The sequence below is a fragment of the Scyliorhinus torazame genome, chromosome X, assembly GCF_047496885.1.
Source record: "Scyliorhinus torazame isolate Kashiwa2021f chromosome X, sScyTor2.1, whole genome shotgun sequence".
Classification (NCBI taxonomy): Eukaryota; Metazoa; Chordata; class Chondrichthyes; order Carcharhiniformes; family Scyliorhinidae; genus Scyliorhinus; species Scyliorhinus torazame.
This window is the reverse complement of record NC_092738.1, coordinates 4,454,026-4,477,580: the sequence shown is the minus strand read 5'-3', so window position 1 is coordinate 4,477,580 and position 23,555 is coordinate 4,454,026. Positions and strand designations below refer to the sequence as shown.

The 23,555-nt window shown below is 49.8% G+C and overlaps 1 protein-coding gene across 2 annotated transcripts in view; it reads right to left on the bottom strand.

Moving 5' to 3' along the window:
- The window catches only part of timeless (timeless circadian clock), a 98,881-nt gene that overhangs the window by 11,383 nt on the left and 63,943 nt on the right, over window positions 1-23,555 (bottom strand). For both annotated transcript variants that reach the window (XM_072493637.1, XM_072493638.1), the window contains exons 19-25: window positions 18,450-18,595; window positions 17,637-17,725; window positions 16,291-16,414; window positions 15,710-15,792; window positions 14,001-14,143; window positions 11,702-11,924; window positions 10,969-11,037 (exon numbers count right to left, since the gene is read on the bottom strand). In XM_072493637.1, coding sequence (XP_072349738.1) covers window positions 10,969-11,037; window positions 11,702-11,924; window positions 14,001-14,143; window positions 15,710-15,792; window positions 16,291-16,414; window positions 17,637-17,725; window positions 18,450-18,595 — 877 coding nt within the window. The remainder of the gene's footprint in view (window positions 1-10,968; window positions 11,038-11,701; window positions 11,925-14,000; window positions 14,144-15,709; window positions 15,793-16,290; window positions 16,415-17,636; window positions 17,726-18,449; window positions 18,596-23,555) is intronic.

The following is a 23,555-nucleotide window of genomic DNA, read 5'->3' as shown; positions in this document are numbered from 1 at the left end:
AACAGGACGGTCCCCCCGCCTCCCCGCTTCTACCCCCTCCCCCAAACCCACAAACAGGACTGTCCCCACCCCCCCGACATCCCGCTTCTACCCCCTCCCCCAAATCCACAAGCAGGACTGTCCCCACCCCCCCCCGACATCCCGCTTCTACCCCCTCCCCCAAATCCACAAACAGGACTGCCCCCCCCCCCCCCTCGACACCCGCTTCTACCCCCTCCCCAAATCCACAAACACGACTGTCCCGCTCCCCCCCCCCCCCGACAGCCCGGTTCCACCCCCTCCCCAAATCCACAAACAGGACTGTCCCCTCCCCCCTATCCCCATCCAGCCCGTTTCTACCCCCTCCCCCAAAGCCCATCGTGTCAGCCTGTTCGTGCCCCACTGAACTCATTTCTTCCTATTTTGACTCATTTATCACTCCTCCTGTGTTGTCCCTTCCCACCTACATCCGCGATTCCTCTGGTGCTCTCCATCACATCAACAACCTCCAGTTCCCTGGCCATGACCGCCTTCTATTCACCATGGATGTCCAATCCCTCTCCCTCCATTCCCCACCAGGATGTCCAATCCCGCTCCCTCCATTCCCCACCAGGATGTCCAATCCCTCTACACACCCATTCCCCACCAGGATGTCCAATCCCTCTATACCTCCATTCCCCACCAGGATGTCCAATCCCTCTCCCTCCATTCCCCACCAGGATGTCCAATACCTCTCCCTCCATTCCCCACGAGGATGTCCAATCCCTCTCCCTCCATTCCCCACCAGGATGTCCAATCCCTCTATACCTCCATTCCCCACCAGGATGTTCAATCCCTCTCCCTCCATTCCCCACCAGGATGTCCAATCCCTCTATACCTCCATTCCCCACCAGGATGTTCAATCCCTCTCCCTCCATTCCCCACCAGGATGTCCAATCCCTCTATACCTCCATTCCCCACCAGGATGTTCAATCCCTCTCCCTCCATTCCCCACCAGGATGTCCAATCCCTCTATACCTCCATTCCCCACCAGGATGTTCAATCCCTCTCCCTCCATTCCCCACCAGGATGTCCAATCCCTCTATACCTCCATTCCCCACCAGGACGTCCAATCCCTCTCCCTCCATTCCTCACCAGGATGTCCAATCCCTCTCCCTCCATTCCCCACCAGGATGTCCAATCCCTCTATACCTCCATTCCCCACCAGGATGTTCAATCCCTCTCCCTCCATTCCCCACCAGGATGTCCAATCCCTCTATACCTCCATTCCCCACCAGGACGTCCAATCCCTCTCCCTCCATTCCCCACCAGGATGTTCAATCCCTCTCCATCCATTCCCCACCAGCATATCCAATCCCTCTCCCTCCATTCCCCACCAGTATGTTCAATCCCTCTCCCTCCATTCCCCACCAGGATGTCCAATCCCTCTCCCTCCATTCCCCACCAGGATGTCCATTCCCCACCAGGATGTTCAATCCCTCTCCCTCCATTCCCCACCAGTATGTTCAATCCCTCTCCCTCCATTCCCCACCAGGATGTTCAATCCCTCTCCCTCCATTCCCCACCAGGATGTTCAATCCCTCTCCCTCCATTCCCCACCAGCATATCCAATCCCTCTCCCTCCATTCCCCACCAGGATGTCCAATCCCTCTCCCTCCATTCCCCACCAGGATGTCCAATCCCTCTCCCTCCATTCCCCACCAGGATGTCCAATCCCTCTCCCTCCATTCCTCACCAGGATTTCCAATTCCTCTCCCTCCATTCCCCACCAGGATGTCCAATCCCTCTCCCTCTATTCCCCACCAGGATGTCCAATCCCTCTCCCTCCATTCCCCACCAGGATGTTCAATCCCTCTCCCTCCATTCCCCACCAGGGTGTTCAATCCCTCTCCCTCTATTCCCCACCAGGGTGTCCAATCCCTCTCCCTCCATTCCCCACCAGGATGTCCAATCCCTCTCCCTCCATTCCCCACCAGGGTGTCCAATCCCTCTCCCTCCATTCCCCACCAGGGTGTCCAATCCCTCTCCCTCCATTCCTCACCAGGATTTTCAATCCCTCTCCCTCCATTCCCCACCAGGATGTTCAATCCCTCTCCCTCCATTCCTCACCAGGATGTTGAATCCCTCTCCCTCCATTCCCCACCAGGATGTCCATTCCCCACCGGGATGTTCAATCCCTCTCCCTCCATTCCCCACCAGGATGTCCAATCCCTCTCCCTCCATTCCCCACCAGGATGTTCAATCCCTCTCCCTCCATTCCCCACCAGGATGTCCAATCCCTCTCCCTCCATTCCCCACCAGGATGTTCAATCCCTCTCCCTCCATTCCCCACCAGGATGTCCAATCCCTCTCCCTCCATTCCCCACCAGGATGTCCAATCCCTCTCCCTCCATTCCCCACCAGGATGTCCAATCCCTCTATACTCCCATTCCCCACCAGGATTTCCAATTCCTCTATACCTCCATTCCCCACCAGGATGTCCAATCCCTCTCCCTCCATTCCTCACCAGGATTTCCAATTCCTCTATACCTCCATTCCCCACCAGGGTGTCCAATCCCTCTCCCTCCATTCCCCACCAGGATGTCCAATCCCTCTCCCTCCATTCCTCACCAGGATTTCCAATTCCTCTATACCTCCATTCCCCACCAGGGTGTCCAATCCCTCTAAACCTCCATTCCCCACCAGGATGTCCAATCCCTCTCCCTCTATTCCCCACCAGGATGTCCATTCCCCACCAGGGTGTCCAATCCCTCTCCCTCCATTCCTCACCAGGATTTTCAATCCCTCTCCCTCCATTCCCCACCAGGATGTTCAATCCCTCTCCCTCCATTCCTCACCAGGATGTTGAATCCCTCTCCCTCCATTCCCCACCAGGATGTCCATTCCCCACCGGGATGTTCAATCCCTCTCCCTCCATTCCCCACCAGGATGTCCAATCCCTCTCCCTCCATTCCCCACCAGGATGTTCAATCCCTCTCCCTCCATTCCCCACCAGCATATCCAATCCCTCTCCCTCCATTCCCCACCAGGGTGTCCAATCCCTCTATACCTCCATTCCCCACCAGGATGTCCATTCCCCACCGGGATGTTCAATCCCTCTCCCTCCATTCCCCACCAGGATGTCCAATCCCTCTCCCTCCATTCCCCACCAGGATGTCCAATCCCTCTCCCTCCATTCCCCACCAGGATGTCCAATACCTCTATACCTCCATTCCCCACCAGGATGTCCAATTCCTCTAAACCTCCATTCCCCACCAGGATGTCCAATTCCTCTATACCTCCATTCCCCACCAGGATGTCCAGTCCCTCTAAACCTCCATTCCCCACCAGGATGTTCAATCCCTCTCCCTCCATTCCCCACCACGTTGTCCAATCCCTCTCCCTCCATTCCCCACCAGGATGTTCAATCCCTCTCCCTCCATTCCCCACCAGCATATCCAATCCCTCTCCCTCCATTCCCCACCAGGATGTCCAATCCCTCTCCCTCCATTCCCCACCAGGATGTTCAATCCCTCTCCCTCCATTCCCCACCAGCATATCCAATCCCTCTCCCTCCATTCCCCACCAGGATGTCCAATCCCTCTCCCTCCATTCCTCACCAGGATGTCCAATCCCTCTATACCTCCATTCCCCACCAGGATGTTCAATCCCTCTCCCTCCATTCCCCACCAGGATGTCCAATCCCTCTATACCTCCATTCCCCACCAGGACGTCCAATCCCTCTCCCTCCATTCCCCACCAGGATGTCCAATCCCTCTCCCTCCATTCCCCACCAGGATGTCCAATCCCTCTATACTCCCATTCCCCACCAGGATTTCCAATTCCTCTATACCTCCATTCCCCACCAGGATGTCCAATCCCTCTCCCTCCATTCCTCACCAGGATTTCCAATTCCTCTATACCTCCATTCCCCACCAGGGTGTCCAATCCCTCTCCCTCCATTCCCCACCAGGATGTCCAATCCCTCTCCCTCCATTCCTCACCAGGATTTCCAATTCCTCTATACCTCCATTCCCCACCAGGGTGTCCAATCCCTCTAAACCTCCATTCCCCACCAGGATGTCCAATCCCTCTCCCTCTATTCCCCACCAGGATGTCCATTCCCCACCAGGGTGTCCAATCCCTCTCCCTCCATTCCTCACCAGGATTTTCAATCCCTCTCCCTCCATTCCCCACCAGGATGTTCAATCCCTCTCCCTCCATTCCTCACCAGGATGTTGAATCCCTCTCCCTCCATTCCCCACCAGGATGTCCATTCCCCACCGGGATGTTCAATCCCTCTCCCTCCATTCCCCACCAGGATGTCCAATCCCTCTCCCTCCATTCCCCACCAGGATGTTCAATCCCTCTCCCTCCATTCCCCACCAGGATGTCCAATCCCTCTCCCTCCATTCCCCACCAGGATGTTCAATCCCTCTCCCTCCATTCCCCACCAGCATATCCAATCCCTCTCCCTCCATTCCCCACCAGGGTGTCCAATCCCTCTATACCTCCATTCCCCACCAGGATGTCCATTCCCCACCGGGATGTTCAATCCCTCTCCCTCCATTCCCCACCAGGATGTCCAATCCCTCTCCCTCCATTCCCCACCAGGATGTCCAATCCCTCTCCCTCCATTCCCCACCAGGATGTCCAATACCTCTATACCTCCATTCCCCACCAGGATGTCCAATTCCTCTAAACCTCCATTCCCCACCAGGATGTCCAATTCCTCTATACCTCCATTCCCCACCAGGATGTCCAGTCCCTCTAAACCTCCATTCCCCACCAGGATGTTCAATCCCTCTCCCTCCATTCCCCACCAGGATGTCCAATCCCTCTCCCTCCATTCCCCACCAGGATGTTCAATCCCTCTCCCTCCATTCCCCACCAGCATATCCAATCCCTCTCCCTCCATTCCCCACCAGGATGTCCAATCCCTCTCCCTCCATTCCCCACCAGGATGTTCAATCCCTCTCCCTCCATTCCCCACCAGCATATCCAATCCCTCTCCCTCCATTCCCCACCAGGATGTCCAATCCCTCTCCCTCCATTCCTCACCAGGATGTCCAATCCCTCTATACCTCCATTCCCCACCAGGATGTTCAATCCCTCTCCCTCCATTCCCCACCAGGATGTCCAATCCCTCTATACCTCCATTCCCCACCAGGACGTCCAATCCCTCTCCCTCCATTCCCCACCAGGATGTCCAATCCCTCTATACCTCCATTCCCCACCAGGACGTCCAATCCCTCTCCCTCCATTCCCCACCAGGATGTCCAATCCCTCTCCCTCCATTCCCCACCAGGATGTCCAATACCTCTATACCTCCATTCCCCACCAGGATGTCCAATCCCTCTAAACCTCCATTCCCCACCAGGATGTCCAATCCCTCTCCCTCCATTCCCCACCAGGGTGTCCAATCCCTCTCCCTCCATTCCCCACCAGGATTTCCAATCCCCCTATACCTCCATTCCCCACCAGGATTTCCAATCCCCCTATACCTCCATTCCCCACCAGGATGTCCAATACCTCTATACCTCCATTCCCCACCAGGCTGGTCTGAGGGCTCTCTGCTTCTTCCTCGAACAGAGGCCTGAACAATCCCCATCCAGCACCACTCTCCTCCATCCAACCGAACTTCTCCCCCTCTTTCACCTTCACATAGTCCATCTCTGACACTTCACTTCTCTTCCTTGACCTCTATCTCCATTTCTGGGGACTGTCCACTAGTATCCATTACAAACCCACCGACTCCCACAGCTACCTTGACTGCAGCTCTTCACACCCGACACCCTGTAAGGGCTCCATCCAATTCTCCCAGTTCCTTCACCTCCATCGCATCTGTTCTGATGATGCCAGGGCGCTTAACCATGTCCGACCCATCTCCCACACCTCTGCCCTCACCCCTTCGCCTCCCAGAACCTGGCTAGCGTCCCCCTTGTCCTCACCTTTCACCCCAAAGTGCTAAGTACAGCACGTTTCACCTCTGCATTCAAAGAATCATCCTCCACCAGTTCTGCCAATTGCAGCATGCATGCTGCCATCATCAAACACATCTTCCCCTCACTCCTGCGTCAGCATTCCGCAGGAACCGTTCCCTCCGGGACACCCTGGTCCACTCCTCCATCACTCCCAACACCTCACCCTCTTCCCATGGCACCTTCCCATGCAATCGCATAAGGTGTAACACCTGCCCCTCTACCTCATCTCTGCTCACCATCCCAGGGCCTTTACAAGTGAGGCAGCATGTGCACCTCCTTCAATCTGGTCTATTACAGTTGCTGCTCCCAATGCAGTCTACTCTACATTGGCGAGACTAAACGCAGACGTGACCGCTTTGCAGAACACCTCCGGTCTGTCCGCAAGCAGGACCCAGTCTTTCCTGTCGCTGCCATTTCAGTTTACCGCCCTGCTCTCATGCCCACATGTCCGTCCTTGGCCTGCTGCAATGTTCCAGTGAAGCCCAGCGCTAATTGGAGGAACAGCACCTCATCTTCCAATTAGGCACAGTACAGCCTTCCGGACCGAACATCGAGTTCAACAACTTCAGACTGTGAACTCTCTCCTCCACCTTCACCCCATTTTTAATTCTATAAACTTATTTTCATTCCATCCATTGTTCTGTTTTCCCCTCACCACTGTCCCCCTCCCCACCCAACTTGGGCCATTATTTCTTCCCTGTTCCTAGTTGCCCTTTCATAGAATTTACAGTGCAGAAGGAGGCCATTTGGCCCATCGGGTCTGCACCGGCTCTTGGAAAGAGCACCCTACCCAAGGTCAACACCTCCACCCTATCCCCATAACCCAACCCAACACTAAGGGCAATTTTGGACACTAAGGGCAATTTATCATGGCCAATCCACCTAACCCGCACATCTTTGGACTGTGGGAGGAAACCGGAGCACCCGGAGGAAACCCACGCACACACGGGGAGGATGTGCAGACTCCGCACAGACAGTGACCCAAGCCGGAATCGAACCTGGGACCCTGGAGCTGTGAAGCAATTGTGCTAACCACTATGGTACCGTGCTGCCCATACAGTGTGTCCTTTGTTCTGCTATTTACACATTTGAATCTCTTTATGTGTCGCTATCAGCTCCCTTCTTAGCCTTAATCAACCGTATTTATATTCCGTTTGTCTTTCTGTCCACGGCACCTTTGTCAATCTTCACCTATCGCTGGCCCCCTATCCAGCCCCATCACTCCAAGCCCCCCCCCCCCCCCCCAACAACAGGCTAAATCTGACCCCATTTCTAGTTCTGTCCCTTTGACAAAGACTCATCGAAATGTCAGCTCTCGTCCCTCTCCACAGAGGCTGTCAGACCTGCTGAGATTGTCCAGTATTGTCCGTTTCTGTTTCAGATTCTGTAGTAATTTGCTTTTAACTTATTAAAGTGTCAGCTATGGCTCACTCGGTAGTACTCCACCTCACAGGTGCATGTAAAAGATCCCGTAACACTACAATTTACAGTACACAATTCTTCTTTTTTTTTAATTAAGGGGCAATTTAGCGTGGCCAATCCGCCGACCCGGCACATCTGTGTGTTGTGGGGGCGAAACCCACGCTAACACGGGTAGAATGTGCAAACTCCACACGGACAGTGACCCAGAGCCGGGATCGAACCTGGGACCTCGGCACCGTGTGTCAGCAGTGCTAACACTGCGCCTCCGTGCTGCCCTCCACAACACTATTTCGAAGAAGAACAAGGGAGTTATCTCCAGTGCCCTGGCCACTATTTACCCCACAGTCAGCAACACACACAAAAAAAACCAGATGATCTAGTCATTATCAAATTGCTATCTGTAGGATCCTGCTGTGCACGCTGTTGTGTTTCCTACATTATAACAGTGACTACGCTTCAAAAGTACTTCCTTGGGTGTAAAGCATTTTGGGATGTCTGAAGGTTGTGAAAGGTGCCACAGAAGTGAGAGTCTTTCTTTCTGCCTATGTTATTCTGAAACCTGCTACCAACAGCACATAAAGGCAGTGACAATCCTTCAGATTTTCCTAACTAGCAGGAAGCATTCACTCAGGAACTCAGCTGGGTTACCATGCATGTGTGGCAGAGACATTGTAAGTGTTCTTAAATTTAAGTTTGAATTGGACTGACGTTCCAGCACAGGGCACCAGCAATACATTGGGCATGAATCAACACGAACCAAGACGGACCCCCAGGTTCCAGCGGCCTTCATTTTCGGGAGAGAGAGAGAGAGCCGGAGCGCAGCTTGGGATTCAGGTAGGTGTTTAAACTTGCCCCCAGGTTCCAGCGGCCTTCGTTTCTGGGAGCGGGAGAGAGAGAGGGAGCTGGAGCGCAGCTTGGGATTCAGGTAGGTGTTTAAACTTGCCCCAGGTTCCAGCGGCCTTCATGTCCGGGAGCGGGAGAGAGAGAGGGAGCCGGAATGCAGCTTGGGATTCAGGTTGGTGTTTAAACTTGCCCCCAGGTTCCAGCGGCCTTCATTTCTGGGAGCGGGAGAGAGAGAGAGAACCGGAGTGCAGCGAGTGCAGCTTGAGATTCAGGTAGGTGTTTAAACTTGCCCCCAGGTTTCAGCGGCCTTCATTTCCGGGAGCGGGAGAGAGAGAGGGAGCCGGAGCGCAGCGAGTGCAGCTTGGGATTCAGGTAGGTGTTTAAACTTGCCCCCACCTTCCAGCGGCCTTCATTTCCGGGAGCGGGAGAGAGAGGGGGACGGAGCACAGCGAGTGCAGCTTGGGATTCAGGTAGGTGTTTAAACTTGCCCCCAGGTTCCAGCGGCCTTCATGTCCGGGAGCGGGAGAGAGAGAGGGAGCCGGAGTGCAGCTTGGGAATCAGGAAGGTGCTTAAGTGTTTGATTTTTATGTAAATAGTATGTAAATAGTCCAACTCGGGAAGGGGCCATACTGGACCTGGTATTGGGGAATGATCCCGGCCAGGTGGTTAAAGTTTCAGTTGGCGATTACTTTGGGAATAGCGATCACAATTCCATAAGTTCTAGAATACTCATGGACAAAGAGGAGAGTGGTCCTAAAGAAAGAGTGCTAAATTGGGGAAAGGCCAAGTATAGCAAAATTCGTCAGGAGCTAGGGAATGTGGATTGGGAGCAGCTGTTTAAGGGTAAATCCACATTTGAAATGTGGGAGTCTTTTAAGGAAAGGTTGATTAGAGTGCAGGACAGACATGTCCCTGTGAAAATGAGGGATAGAAATGGCAAGATTAGGGAACCATGGATGACGGGTGGAATTGTGAGACTAGCGAAGATGAAAAAGGAAGCATACATAAGATCTAGGCGACTTAAAACTGGTGAAGCTTTGGAGGAATATCGGGAAAGTAGGACAAATCTCAAACGCGCAATAAAGTTGGCTGAAAGGGGTCATGAAATATCTTTGGCTAACAGGGTTAAGGAAAATCCCAAAGCCTTTTATTCGTATATAAGGAGCAAGAGGGTAACTAGAGAAAGGATTGGCCCACTCAAAGACAAAAGAGGGAATTTATGCGTGGAGTCAGAGAAAATGGGTGAGATTCTTAATGAGTACTTTGCATCGGTATTCACCAAGGAGAGGGACATGACGGATGTTGAGGCTAGGGATGGATGTTTAAATACTCTAGGTCAAGTCGGCATAAGGAAGGGGGAAGTTTGGGGTATTCTAAAAGGCATTAAGGTGGACAAGTCCCCAGATCCTGATGGGATCTATCCCAGGTTACTGAGGGAAGCGAGGGAAGAAAGAGCTGGGGCCTTAACAGATATCTTTGCAGCATCCTTGAGCACAGGTGAGGTCCCGGAGGACTGGAGAATTGCTAATGCTGTCCCTTTGTTTAAGAAGGGTAGCAGGGATAATCCGGGGAATTATAGACCTGTGAGCTTGACGTCAGTGGTAGGCAAACTGTTGGAGAAGATACTGAGGGATAGGATCTATTCACATTTGGAAGAAAATAGACTTATCAGTGATAGGCAGCATGGTTTTGTGCAGGGAAGGTCATGTCTTACAAACCTAATAGAATTCTTTGAGGAAGTGACAACGTTAATTGATGAGGGAAGGGCTGTAGATGTCATATACATGGACTTCAGTAAGGCGTTTGATAAAAGTTTCCCATGGCAGGTTGATGGAAAAAGTGAAGTCTCATGGGGTTCAGGGTGTACTAGCTAGATGGATAAAGAACTGGCTGGGCAACAGGAGACAGAGAGGAGTGGTGGAAGGGAGTGTCTCAAAATGGAGAAAGGTGACTAGTGGTGTTCCACAGGGATCCGTGCTCGGACCACTGTTGTTTGTGATATACATAAATGATCTGGACGAAGGTATAGGTGGTTTGATTAGCAAGTTTGCAGATGATACTAAGATTGGTGGAGTTGCAGATAGCGAGGAGGACTGTCAGAGAATACAGCAAAATATAAAGAGTCGGCAGGTCATGTTGCAGTTGTATAGGACTTTGGTTCGGCCACATTTGGAATACTACGTGCAGTTCTGGTCGCCACATTACCAGAAGGATGTGGATGCTTTAGAGAGGGTGCAGAGGAGGTTCACCAGGATGTTGCCTGGTATGGAGGGTGCTAGGTATGAAGAAAGGTTGAGTAGATTAGGACTGTTTTCGTTGGAAAGACGGAGGTTGAGGGGGGACCTGATTGAGGTCTACAAAACTACGAGAGGTATGGACAGGGTGGATAGCAACAAGCTTTTTCCAAGAGTGGGGGTGTCAATTACAAGGGTCACGATTTCAAGGTGAGAGGGGGAAAGTTTAAGGGAGATGTGTGTGGAAAGTTTTTTTACGCAGAGGGTGGTGGGTGCCTGGAACGCTTTGCCAGCAGAGGTGGTAGAGGCGGGCGCAATAACATCATTTAAGATGCATCTAGACAGATATATGAACGGGCGGGGAACAGAGGGAAGTAGATCCTTGGAAAATAGGCGACAGGTTTAGATAAAGGATCTGGATTGGTGCAGGCTGGGAGGGCCGAAGGGACTGATCCTGTGCTGTAATTTTCTCTGTACTTTGATAAAGTACAGTGTCTTTCGATCAGAAATTGTAATAAAGTACTGACCATCATCTTCTCGCTTGTCTGCTGTTCTGTTGAGGCAGTTCTGCAGCCACAGAAGTGGGCCTGAGAGTCCTGGAATCAGAAAGTGAAAGGAATCTTTTTAATCCATTGTAACTCACAAGTGCCATGTGTTGCTGGAACCTTACCAGATTTTTATTCCAGATTAAAACCCACATTTTCGAAAAAGGTTTCCAGAACCCTTTGAATGGGTACGGTGAGATAGAAGAGAAACATGAACACCGAGGAGACCACAGAGTTCAGAATAGTCAGAAATAAGTACTGGTATCAAAATAAGTCACCGTTATTTAATTTCTCCTCCACTTCCATAAACAGATGACTGCCCGGATTTTGCAATGGTAATAACAGGGTTTCCTACATTACAACATTGGCATCTCACACACCCATCATCCTGTGGTCTGCGTGTGTCAATTAGGTGACATGAACCCATACCCCCCTCTGGGACGAATACTGTCCATATACTGGATTCAAACCCAGCTCCCACAGCTAAAAGGCCAGCGTGCAACTCCACTGCACAATACATTAACTCTTTCTTTCTTTTCTGCAGCCCTTTGACAATTCTTCCCCCTACCCCAAGATTTATTTATCAGGTCAAATGAAGCAATAAAGCCACATTACCACAATTTGTCCCATCCAACACGGGGACGGCAAACGGTTGTCTTTCCAAAACCTTTGCAATGAACCAACTGAAAGACTAGGTTTTGATTTAAAAAATCACCTTGTTGCTGAAGTGTGCAGCACAGATTTGGGATTGCTGGGTCAGGCTCCCTCCCGCCCATCTTTTGCCCATCTCCTTTTGCAGCATATCTCGATGTGGATTTAATTGTTAACGCTCCCCTCTCATCCTCACTACTGTCATCTTCATCCAGTTCATCCTCCTCCTCAGACGACCCCTGAACAGCATCATAACCCAGATCATTCAGAAAATCCTCCTCTTCCTCCTGAAATAAAAAAATCAGGGTTAGCGCCTCATACAACTTAGCTGCTTTTTAGAAACTTTCTTTTCCAGGCAAACACCAAATGAGCAAAATTTCTCTTTATCCAAGTAGATCAATGTGCTGTCATGAGAATGTCACTTTAAGAAACGTTTGGCTGCTCATGTTACTGCAGTGATGTCAGAGTGTGGGTGGAGCCGAGCTCTGGTTCTGCTTTTTCGTTTCACTTTGAGAAAAGCTTGGGTGTGCCTGTCTTTTTGGTTTCGTTTTCAGTGTTGGAGCTGAAGCCAGACAGAGCAGGTGTACTGTTGATCTCTCTGCCATGAAAAGACTATCTCTTGATCATTTGGTGAATTCAGAATTGTAACTGGTTTCAGTAGTGAATGTAAACCTGATGTGCTTCTGTTAAAAGGTGTTTCTTCTGTTTTCTGGATGTTGTTTGGGAAGTTATTAAGCATTACTTAGTATTGTATTTTTTGGGGGTTGTATTTGAATTGATGGTTGCTAAAATGTTCACTGTATGTTTTAAAACGGTTAACTTGAGTTCATAGAATAAACATTGTTTTGCTTTGAAAAATACTTTTCCATTTCTGCTGTCCCACCCCTGTAGAGTGGGCCATGTGCTCCCCACACCACAATCTAGTAAAAGTTGTGGGTCAGGTGAACTCCATGATACACTTTGGGGCTCTCTAAACCCTGGCCCATAACAGTGCTCATTGTTAGCTTTTGAAAAAACATTTCACACTTTAGGCTCAGGAAAGAGCATACTGAAAACCAAATAACTAAATCCTAAAATTCTGCAGAGGGCATGAGCAGCAGGGTCCCCTCGCTGACAGCAAGTCACACAAATCACTTCAAATTCAAGTACGCGCACCGACAATGCGTCAAATTTTTAAAAAAGGAACAAAAAAATTACCTACTAACATTTACTCAATACCTACAAGATTCTATAGAACAAAAGTTCATTACTGGGCATTAAACATCTGAAAATTATCAAACAGACTTGACCTATACCCCTTTGATAATACAAGAATGTTAAAAGATTCAATACTGTAGATATAGAAGAACTATTTCCTCTGGTGGGGAAGTCAAGAACGAGGGGACAGAATCTTAAAAGTGGAGCCACGTTACTCAGGAGGCACTTATTTCACACAAAAGCGAAATCTGGAACATTCACCCCCAAAATGTTGTTGAGGCTGTGGGGCGATTGGAGCTTTCAAAACCAAGGTCAATAGATTTTTGTTGGGTATGCGGCACAGTGGTTAGTACTGCTGCCTCATAGCACCAGGGTCCCGGGTTCGATTTCTGGCTTGGGTCACGGCCCGCACAGAGTTTGCACGTTCTCCCAGTGTCTGCATGGGTTTCCTCCGGGTGCTCCGGTTTCCTCCCACAATCCAAAGATGTGCAGGTCGGGTGGGTTGGCCATGATCAATACACAGGGTTACAGGGATAGGGTGGGGGAGTGGGCCTCAGTAAGATGCTCTTTTGGAGGGTCGGTGCAGACTCAATGGGCCGAATGGCCTCCTTCTGCACTGTAGGGATTCTATGGGGTCAAGGGAAATGGACCAAGGTGGGAAAATGGAGTTGAAGTACAGCTCAGCCATGATCTAACTGGTCCATGGGAATGAATGGTTTACTCCTGTTCCTAAGGACCATTATATCTTTTTTTGTTGGCAAGACTGCAATTCTGGGGTGGCAGGGTGGCGCAGTGGTTAGCACTGCTGCATCACGGGGCAGCACGGTGGTGCAGTGGTTAGCACTGCTGCCTCACAGGGCAGCACGGTGGCGCAGTGGTTAGCACTGCTGTCTCACAGGGCAGCTTGGTGGCACAGTGGTTAGCACTGCTGCCTCACAGGGCAGCATGGCGGCGCAGTGGTTAGCACTGCTGCATCACGGCGCCAAGGACCCGGGTTCGATCCCGGATCTGGGTCACTGTCCGTGTGGAGGTTGCACATTCTCCCAGTGTTTGCGTGGGTTTCGCCCCCACAACACAAAGATGTGCAGGCCCAATTCCCACTATAATGCCACAACAAAAACTTCAATTGGCAGAGATTTTGGGATTAGACAGTAACACAAGAGGACCTGATTTGCTGCTTTTGGTAGTTTCCTCCGCTTCTTGTAGAGTTCTTTTCTATCAGAAACAAGGCCCATACTGATCAGCTTTTCGATAATCCTGGGTCTCGATCGCTTGCAAGTTATGCGTTTCATGATATTACCAAGGACATCTGCAGATACAGACATAAATTTCATCAATTGCATTTTGTCCTTTTTCCTCAGGTTGTAAGTTTATGGACAATTTATTGAGTTTTCATTCGAAACCTGGATGTCGAATGTATCATTTGAAAGGGTTTCAACTGGTCAAGGCAATGCGTAATTAAGTCGTAACAGGCTGACACATTGAAGATTTGACCCGTTTTACATGTGAATTTGAAAGCTTCAGCTTGTGGTGAAAGAGCCTCAACAATTGGCTGTGTCAGAGAAAGCGAGGGACTGTTTTATGATCACAGAAACAATACAGTGCAGAAGAAGCCATTCGGCCCATCAAGTCTGCACCGACACATGAAAGGCAGGTCATGCCTACCTAATCCCACTTGCCAGCACTCGGCCCATCGCCTTGAATGTTAAGACGTGCCAAGTACTCACCCAGGTACTTTTTAAAGGATGTGAAGCAACCCGCCTCTACCACCCTCCCAGGCCGTGAGTTCCAGACCTCTGGGTAAAAAGGTTTTCCCTAAATCCCCCCAAACCTGTTGCCCCTCACCTTGAGCTTATGTCTCCCTCGTAACTGACCCTTCAACTTAGGGGAACAGCTGCTCCCGATCCCCCCCTGTCCACACCCCTCATAATCCTGTCCACCTCGGTCAGGTCGCCCCTCAGTCTTCTCTGCTCCAGCGAAACAACCCAAGCCTGACCAACCTCTCTTCATAACTGAAACGTTCCATCCCAGCAACATCCTGGTGAATCTCCACTGCACCCCCTCCAGTGCAATCACATCCTTCCTATAACGTGGCGACCAGAATTGCACGCAGTGCTCCCGCTGTGGCCTCACCAAAGTTCTATACAGCACCAATCTTTGTGTCATCCACAAACGTACTGATCCTACCCCCCCACATAGTCATCCATGTCGTTTATATAAGTGACAAACAATAGGGGCCCCAGCACAGATCCCTGTGGTACCCCACTGGACACTGGCTTCCTAGTCACTAAAGCAGCCAACTTTCATCACCCTGTGACTCCTACAGCTAAGCCAATTTTGAATCCACCTTGTCAAGTTACCCTGTATCCCATGTGCATTTGCCTTCTTTATAAGCCTCCCATGTGGGACCTTGTCAAAGGCTTTGCTGAAATCCATTTAAACTACATAGAACATACAGTGCAGAAGGAGGAAATTTGGCCCATCGAGTCTGCACCGACCCACTTAAGCCCTCACTTCCACCCTATCCCCGTAACCCAATAACCTCTCCTAACCTTTTTGGTCACGAAGGGCAATTTATCACGGCCAATCCACCTAACCTGCACATCTTTGGACTGTGGGAGGAAACCGGAGCACCCGGAGGAAACCCACGCACACACGGGGAGGATGTGCAGACTCCACACAGACAGTGGCTCAGCAGGGAATCGAACCTGGGAACCTGGCGCTATGAAGCCACAGTGCTAATCACTTGTGCTACCGTGCTGCCCCACATCAAGTGCACTACCCTCATCCACGCACCTGGTCACATGCTCAAAAAATTCTCAGTACATTTTCAAAAATGATGGAAGCAAATTAATTGCAGCTACTTACAACTTACCATCTGATCCTCTGAACTCCACAAACAACGTCTCAAGCTCCACCTCCTGCTCCTCCCTCCAAAGCACAATCTTAGTTCCCTTCCTTAAAACAGCAAAAACAAGATGTTACAAAGTGAATTTCAAAACAAGGCAGCCGTAACTCTCCCAAACCTTGGTTCTAAAGGCTTTGCTCTTGAGAATACCCGAGAGGGATAGGCGGAAGAGACTGATTAAGGAAGATGGGGTAATAGAACATTATTTACTTCCTCCAATTCTACTTCAAAGTGAGCTGTTAGGCTGCAATGAAGAATAACCTGGGAGAAGCTGTCCTCAAATCTGTCTTCCATTTGCCCGTCTACATCTCGGGTACGACAATGAACCCTGTATGTGAACAAACTCGCATGTTACTGCTTCACCGCGGAGTGCCAATGAATTGTGCCACTGCCGCCTATGGTACAATTATGAAGCAAGTCGAGGGAAATGACCATCCTCCTGAACCAACCAGTTTCTCAACTGTGTTGCTTGGTGCCACATTTGAAAGTTTTGACGACCAGGATTCCACCGCCAGTACTTTAGTAGCTATGCAACACCAAAAACTTACTTGACACGTTTTAAGTCTCTTACACTATCCACCAGATTCATCTGAACGAGTTTGGCAGCAATCTGTTTTCTGGTCCTCAAGTCATTTTTAATATGTTCCATGATATTGTCAATGACATCTTTATCTGTAAAATGAAAAATCACATTGCCTCGATCTTACTTTCCAAATATGTGTCTGTAATCATCAGGATATAAAATTCTCTGTGAAGCAATTAAACACCGCAACGTTTTCATTTTCAGATAATGAGTCAATTCCCTTCTGACACCTTGGGCGAGATTCTCCGACCCCCCGCTGGGTCGGAGAATCGCCGGGGGCTGGCGTGAATCCTGCCCCCGCCAGTTGCCGAATTCTCCGGCACCGGATATTCGGCGGGGGCGGGAATCGCGCCGCGCCGGTTGGCGGGCCCCCCCCCGCGATTCTCCGGCCCGGATGGGCCGAAGTCCCGCTGCTAGAATGCCTGTCCCGCCAGCGTAGATTAAACCACCTACCTTACTGGCGGGACAAGGCGGCGCGGGCGGGCTCCGGGGTCCTGGGGGGGGGGGGGGGGCGGGGTGATCTGACCCCAGAGGGTGCCCCCACGGTGGCCTGGCCCACGATCGGGGCCCACCGATCCGCGGGCGGGCCTGTGCCGTGGGGGCACTCTTTTCCTTCCGCCTTCGCCACAGTCTCCACCATGGCAGAGGCGGAAAAGACTCCCTCCACAGCGCATGCGCGGGGATGCCGTGAGCGGCCGCTAACGCTCCCGCGCATGCGCCGCCCGGAGATGTCATTTCCGCGCCAGCCGGTGGGGCACCAAAGGGCTTTTCCGCCAGCTGGCGGGGCGGAAATCAGTCCGGCGCGGGCCTAGCCCCTCAAGGTTGGGGCTCGGCCCCCAAAGATGCGGAGCATTTCGCACCTTTGGGGCGGCGCGATGCCCGACTGATTTGCGCCGTTTTGGGCACCGGTCGGCAGACATCGCGCCGATACCGGAGAATTTCGCCCCTTGATTGAATCTGCCTCCACCATGCTCTTGGGCAGCGCGTCCCAGATCCCAATCACTTGCTGTGTGAAAAGGTTTTTCCTCATGTCCCTATTTCTTATTTTAAATCTGTGTCCCTCTGCTTCTCGATGCTTCGTCCAATGGGACTGACAAGAGAATAAATTACAAGACGATGAGGAAAGAGCAGGACAGTGCGACTAACTGCATAGCTCTTTCAAAGAGCTAGCACAGGCATGATGGGCCAAATGGATTTCTCCTGGGCTGTAAAATTCTATGTAGTGGAATTGAAATGAAACTGTTGGGGAGAAACGTCAGTCGCACACTTGGTGTGGGATATATTCAGAAATAACCCAAATACAATACATACCTCCTTGTTCCTCTTTGAATCTTAGATACAAAGTTTCAAGTTCCTCCTCTTCCTCAGATGACCAAGTTGGACCCTTCTTGCTTTCTCCACTGTAAAAAGTCAAAAACAATCATTCTCACAACTGCAAACGGAAATCCACTTGCGCCTGTGCCTGCTGTGAACTATTATAGAACATACAGTGCAGAAGGAGGCCATTCAGCCCATCGAGTCTGCACCGACCCACTTAAGCCCTCACTTCCACCCATATCCCCGTAACCCCAGTAACCCCTCCTAACCTTTTCGGTCACTAAGGGCGATTGATCATGGCCAATCCACCTAACCTGCACATCTTTGGACTGTGGGAGGAAACCGGAGTACCTGGAGGAAACCCACGCACACACGGGGAGGATGTGCAGACTCCGCACAGACAGTGACCCAAGCCGGAATCAAACCCGGGACCCTGGCGCAGTGCTACCACTTGTGCTACCATGCTGCCCTGATTCTATAATCCCAGCTTCTTCCACTCGATTACCACAGAAAGAATGCACTTCTGCACTGTAAATTCTATGAAATACTCGTGTAGTCAGCACAAAGCCTTAGCGGCCAAGTCCACTTCGGCAAACAAACAATCTAGTAACAATCAATTATTTCAGGTCCACACAGGCCACAGTACGGATCAGGTGCTCCATCTAAAAATGAGGATTGTCAACGTTATCAAAACTTCAGTAACATTTTTGCACCCTGACCATTTGATTAACTGATTGTTTTAGTTCCGGGAGCACTATGAGCATAGTATAGAAGACCAACACCTCCCAAGCTCTCATGCTCAATTACCTTTCATCATCCGTCCTGTAACCCTCAGTCATTTCTCGAATGGTTGCAATATTCTTCCAGAACAGCAGTTCCACATAAGCCTTGTTGTTACTAGCAGCTAAAGTAAAGAATCTGCTCAGGACATACTTGCAGAACTTCACCAGCTCCTGTTGTGAAAAGGAACAGGATAGAGATTAACGGCTGCTGAACACAGACGGACAAGACAGTCGGGTGGTTTCCCGGACTACAATTCTGGATTTAACCCTGGTAAGTAACTAGCAGGGGACCTTATTCATCCAGGGGGAGGATGTCAGCCCCAACCACTTTATAGTTAGGGGGGGGGGGGGGGAATGTAACATACTGGGAATGTCACTGGACAGTAATCTAGAGGCCTGGCTTAATACTCTGGAGACAGGGTTCAAATCTCACCACAGCAGCTGGGGAACTCAAGTTCAATTAATTAATTAATCTGTGAATAAATCAATTAATAAAAAGCTGGTCTCAGAAATGGCGATGATTTCAAAGTTTGCGTTGAGATGTTGTTCCTCCAGCAACTGGAGGAACAACATCTCATCTTCCAGTTAACCACGCTACAGCCTGAACATCGAATTCAACAACTTCAGATGATCAGCTCTACCCCACCTCGATCCATTTGTTTTCATTTCATTTTAACTGTCTTTTACCATTTCTTTCTTTCTTAATATATATTCAATTTCCTTCCCAATCTTATCCACCTTCCTTCACCTTTCTCCTCTTTGCTTCCCCCTTCCCACTCTGGTTGGCAATCAGTAGCTAGTGGTGTCCTTCAGATGATTTGGAGTTGGGGACCAAGGGCAATGTGTCCAAGTTTGCAGACGACACTAAGATAAGTGGTAAAGCAAAAAGTGCAGAGGATACTGGAAGTCTGCAGAGGGATTTGGATAGGCTAAGTGAATGGGCTAGGGTCTGGCAGATGGAATACAATGTTGACAAATGTGAGGTTATCCATTTTGGTAGGAATAACAGCAAAAGGGATTATTATTTAAATGATAAAATATTAAAACATGCTGCAGTGCAGAGAGACCTGGGTGTGCTAGTGCAGGAGTCGCAAAAAGTTGGTTTACAGGTGCAGCAGGTGATTAAGAAGGCAAATGGAATTTTGTCCTTCATTGCTAGAGGGATGGAGTTTAAGACTAGGGAGGTTCTGCTGCAATTGTATAAGGTGTTAGTGAGGCCACACCTGGAGTATTGTGTTCAGTTTTGGTCACCTTACCTGAGAAAGGACGTACTGGCACTGGAGGGTGTGCAAAGGAGATTCACTCGGTTAATCCCAGAGCTGAAGGGGTTGGATTACGAGGAGAGGTTGTGTAGACTGGGACTGTACTCGTTGCAATTTTGAAGGATGCCAGGGGGATCTTATAGAAACGTATAAAATATGAAGGGAATAGATAGGATCATAGAATTTACAATACAGAAGGAGGATATTCAGCCCATCGCGTCTGCACCAGCTCTTAGAAAGAGCACCCTACCCAGGCCCTTATCTCCACCCTATTCCCATAACCCAGTAACCCCACCCAACACTAAGGGCAATTTTGGACGCTAAGGGCATTTAGCATGACCAATCCACCTAACCTGCACATCTTTGGACTGTGGGAGGAAACGGAGCACCCGGAGGAAACCCACGCACACACGGGGAGAACGTGCAGACTCCGCACAGAGAGTGACCCAAGCCGGGAATCGAACCTGGGACCCTGGAGCTGTGAAGCAATTGTGCTAACCACTATGCTACCGTGCTGCCCTCGATAGATGCGGGCAGGTTGTTTCCACTGGCGGGTGAAAGCAGAACTAGGGGGCATAGCCTCAAAATAAAGGGGAAGTAGATTTAGGACTGAGTTTAGGAGGAACTTCTTCACCCAAAGGGTTGTGAATCTATGGAATTCCTTGCCCAGTGAAGCAGTAGAGGCTCCTTCATTAAATGTTTTTAAGATAAAGATAGATAGTTTTTTGAAGAATTAAGGGTTATGGTGTTCGGGCCGGAAAGTGGAGCTGAGTCCACAAAAGATCAGCCATGATCTCAATGAATGGTGGAGCAGGCTCGAGGGGCCAGATGGCCGACTCCTGCTCCTCGTTCTTATGTTCCCCTCCCCCCACATCTACAGTTCATCCTCTGATGTTAGTTTCCCTGCTGTTTGACCTTTCACATCTTTTGTTCTCTCTGGGGACTGCCATTAACACTCTTTCCCCTTGGTTTCTGTGTCCATTAGCACCCTGTTCCCTGGGTTTCTGTGGCTATGACTCATCTTTCATTCTCCCTCCACAGTATAAATATTTCCCACTTTCTCGGTCTGTTAGCTTTGACAAAGAGTCATCGGACTCGAAACGTTAGCTCTTTTCTCTCTCTACAGATGCTGGCAGACCTGCTGAGATTTTCCAGCATTTTCTCTTTCGTTTCAGATTCCAGCATCCACAGTAATTTGCTTTTACCCTACTTAAGCCCACGCCTCCACCCTATCCGTGTAACCCAGTAACCCCACCTAACCTTTTGGACATTGAGGGGCAAGTTAGCATGGCCAATCCACCTAACCCGCACATCTTTGGACTGTGGGAGGAAACCCACGCAGACACGGGGAGAACGTGCAGACTCCGCACCAGAGGCCGAAATTGAACCCGGGACCCTGGTGCTGTGAGGCAGCAATACTAACCATTGTGCCACTGTGCCGCCCCACAGCAGAGGAGGGAATTTGCTGTCTTTACTTATCTGGCCTATATGTGACTCCAGGTCCACAGCAATGAACGTCCTTCTGTAATAGTTTCTACAAAGTTTCTACAAAAAAGTTTCTACGAAGACATAAAACAAAAAAGAGTGGCTAAGGTAAATATTGGTCCTTTAGAGGATGAGAAGGGAGATTTAATAATGGAAGATGAGGAAATGGCTGAGGAACTGAACAGGTTTTTTGGGTCGGTCTTCACAGTGGAAGACACAAATAACATGCCAGTGACTGATGGAAATGAGGCTATGACAGGTGAGGACCTTGAGAGGATTGTTATCACCAAGGAGGTAGTGATGGGCAAGCTAATGGGGTTAAAGGTAGACAAGTCTCCTGGACCTGATGGAATGCATCCCAGAGTGCTAAGAGAGATGGCTAGGGAAATTGCAAATGCGCTAGTGATAATTTACCAAAATTCACTAGACTCTGGGGTGGTCCCGGCGGATTGGAAATTAGCAAACGTGACACCACTGTTTAAAAAAGGAGGTAGGCAGAAAGCGGGTAATTATCGGCCAGTGAGCTTAACTTCGGTAGTAGGGAAGGTGCTGGAATCTATCATCAAGGAAGAAATAGCGAGGCATCTGGATGGAAATTGTCCCATTGGACAGACGCAGCATGGGTTCATAAAGGGCAGGTCGTGCCCAACTAATTTAGTGGAATTTTTTGAGGACATTAACAGTGCGGTAGATAACGGGGAGCCAATGGATGTGGTATATCTGGATTTCCAGAAAGCCTTTGACAAGGTGCCACACAAAAGGTTGTTGCATAAGATAAAGATGCATGGCATTAAGGGGAAAGTAGTAGCATGGATAGAGGATTATTGGTTAATTAATAGAAAGCAAAGAGTGGGGATTAATGGGTGTTTCTCTGGTTGGCAATCAGTAGCTAGTGGTGTCCCTCAGGGATCAGTGTTGGGCCCACAACTGTTCACAATTTACATAGATGATTTGGAGTTGGGGACCAAGGGCAATGTGTCCAAGTTTGCAGACGACACTAAGATAAGTGGTAAAGCAAAAAGTGCAGAGGATACTGGAAGTCTGCAAAGGGATTTGGATAGGCTAAGTGAATGGGCTAGGGTCTGGCAGATGGAATACAATGTTGACAAATGTGAGGTTATCCATTTTGGTAGGAATAACAGCAAAAGGGATTATTATTTAAATGATAAAATATTAAAACATGCTGCTGTGCAGAGAGACCTGGGTGTGCTAGTGCATGAGTCGCTAAAAGTTGGTTTTCAGGTGCAACAGGTGATTAAGAAGGCAAATGGAATTTAAGACTAGGGAGGTTCTGCTGCAATTGTATAAGGTGTTAGTGAGGCCACACCTGGAGTATTGTGTTCAGTTTTGGTCTCCTTACTTGAGAAAGGATGTACTGGCACTGGAGGGTGTGCAGAGGAGATTCACTAGGTTAATCCCAGAGCTGAAGGGGTTGGATTACGAGGAGAGGTTGAGTAGACGGGGACTGTACTCGTTGGAATTTAGAAGGATGCGGGGGGATCTTATAGAAACATATAAGATTATGAAGGGAATAGATAGGATAGATGCGGGCAGGTTGTTTCCACTGTCGGGTGAAAGCAGAACTAGGGGGCATAGCCTCAAAATAAGGGGAAGTAGATTTAGGACTGAGTTTAGGAGGAACTTCTTCACCCAAAGGGTTGTGAATCTATGGAATTCCTTGCCCAGTTAAGCAGTAGAGGCTCCTTCATTCAATGTTTTTAAGATAAAGATAGATAGTTTTTTGAAGAATAAAGGGATTAAAAGTTATGGGGTTCGGGCCGGAAAGTGGAGCTGAGTCCACAAAAGATCAGCCATGATCTCATTGAATGGTGGAGCAGGCCCGAGGGGCCAGATGGCCGACTCCTGCTCCTAGTTCTTATGTAATAGCCCAGCAAACCACCCAGTTGTACCAAAGCACTGTGGGTATACTACACCAGGTGGACTGTACCTTGTTCAGGAAGGCACCATCACGTTAGAATCCCTACAGTACAGAAGGAGGCCATTCAGCCCATCAAGTCTGCACCGGCCCTTGGAAAGAGCACCCGACTGAAGTCCACACCTCCACCCTATCCCCGTAACCCCGAGGGGCAATTTATCATGGCCAATCTCTGCACATCTCTGGACTGTGGGAGGAAACCGGAGCACCCGGAGGAAACCCATGCAGACACGGGGAGAAAGCGCAAACTCCACACACAGTCACCAATTCCACACTGACAGTCACCCGGGACCCTGGTGCTAACCACTGTGCCGCCCGTTTAGTGAACCAGATGTTTTTTTTTACAGCAATGGTTTAATGGTCATCATTAGACTTTTTTTCGTAATTCCAGATTTTTATTGAATTCAAATTTCACCATCTGCAGTGGCGGGATTCGAACCTGGGTCCG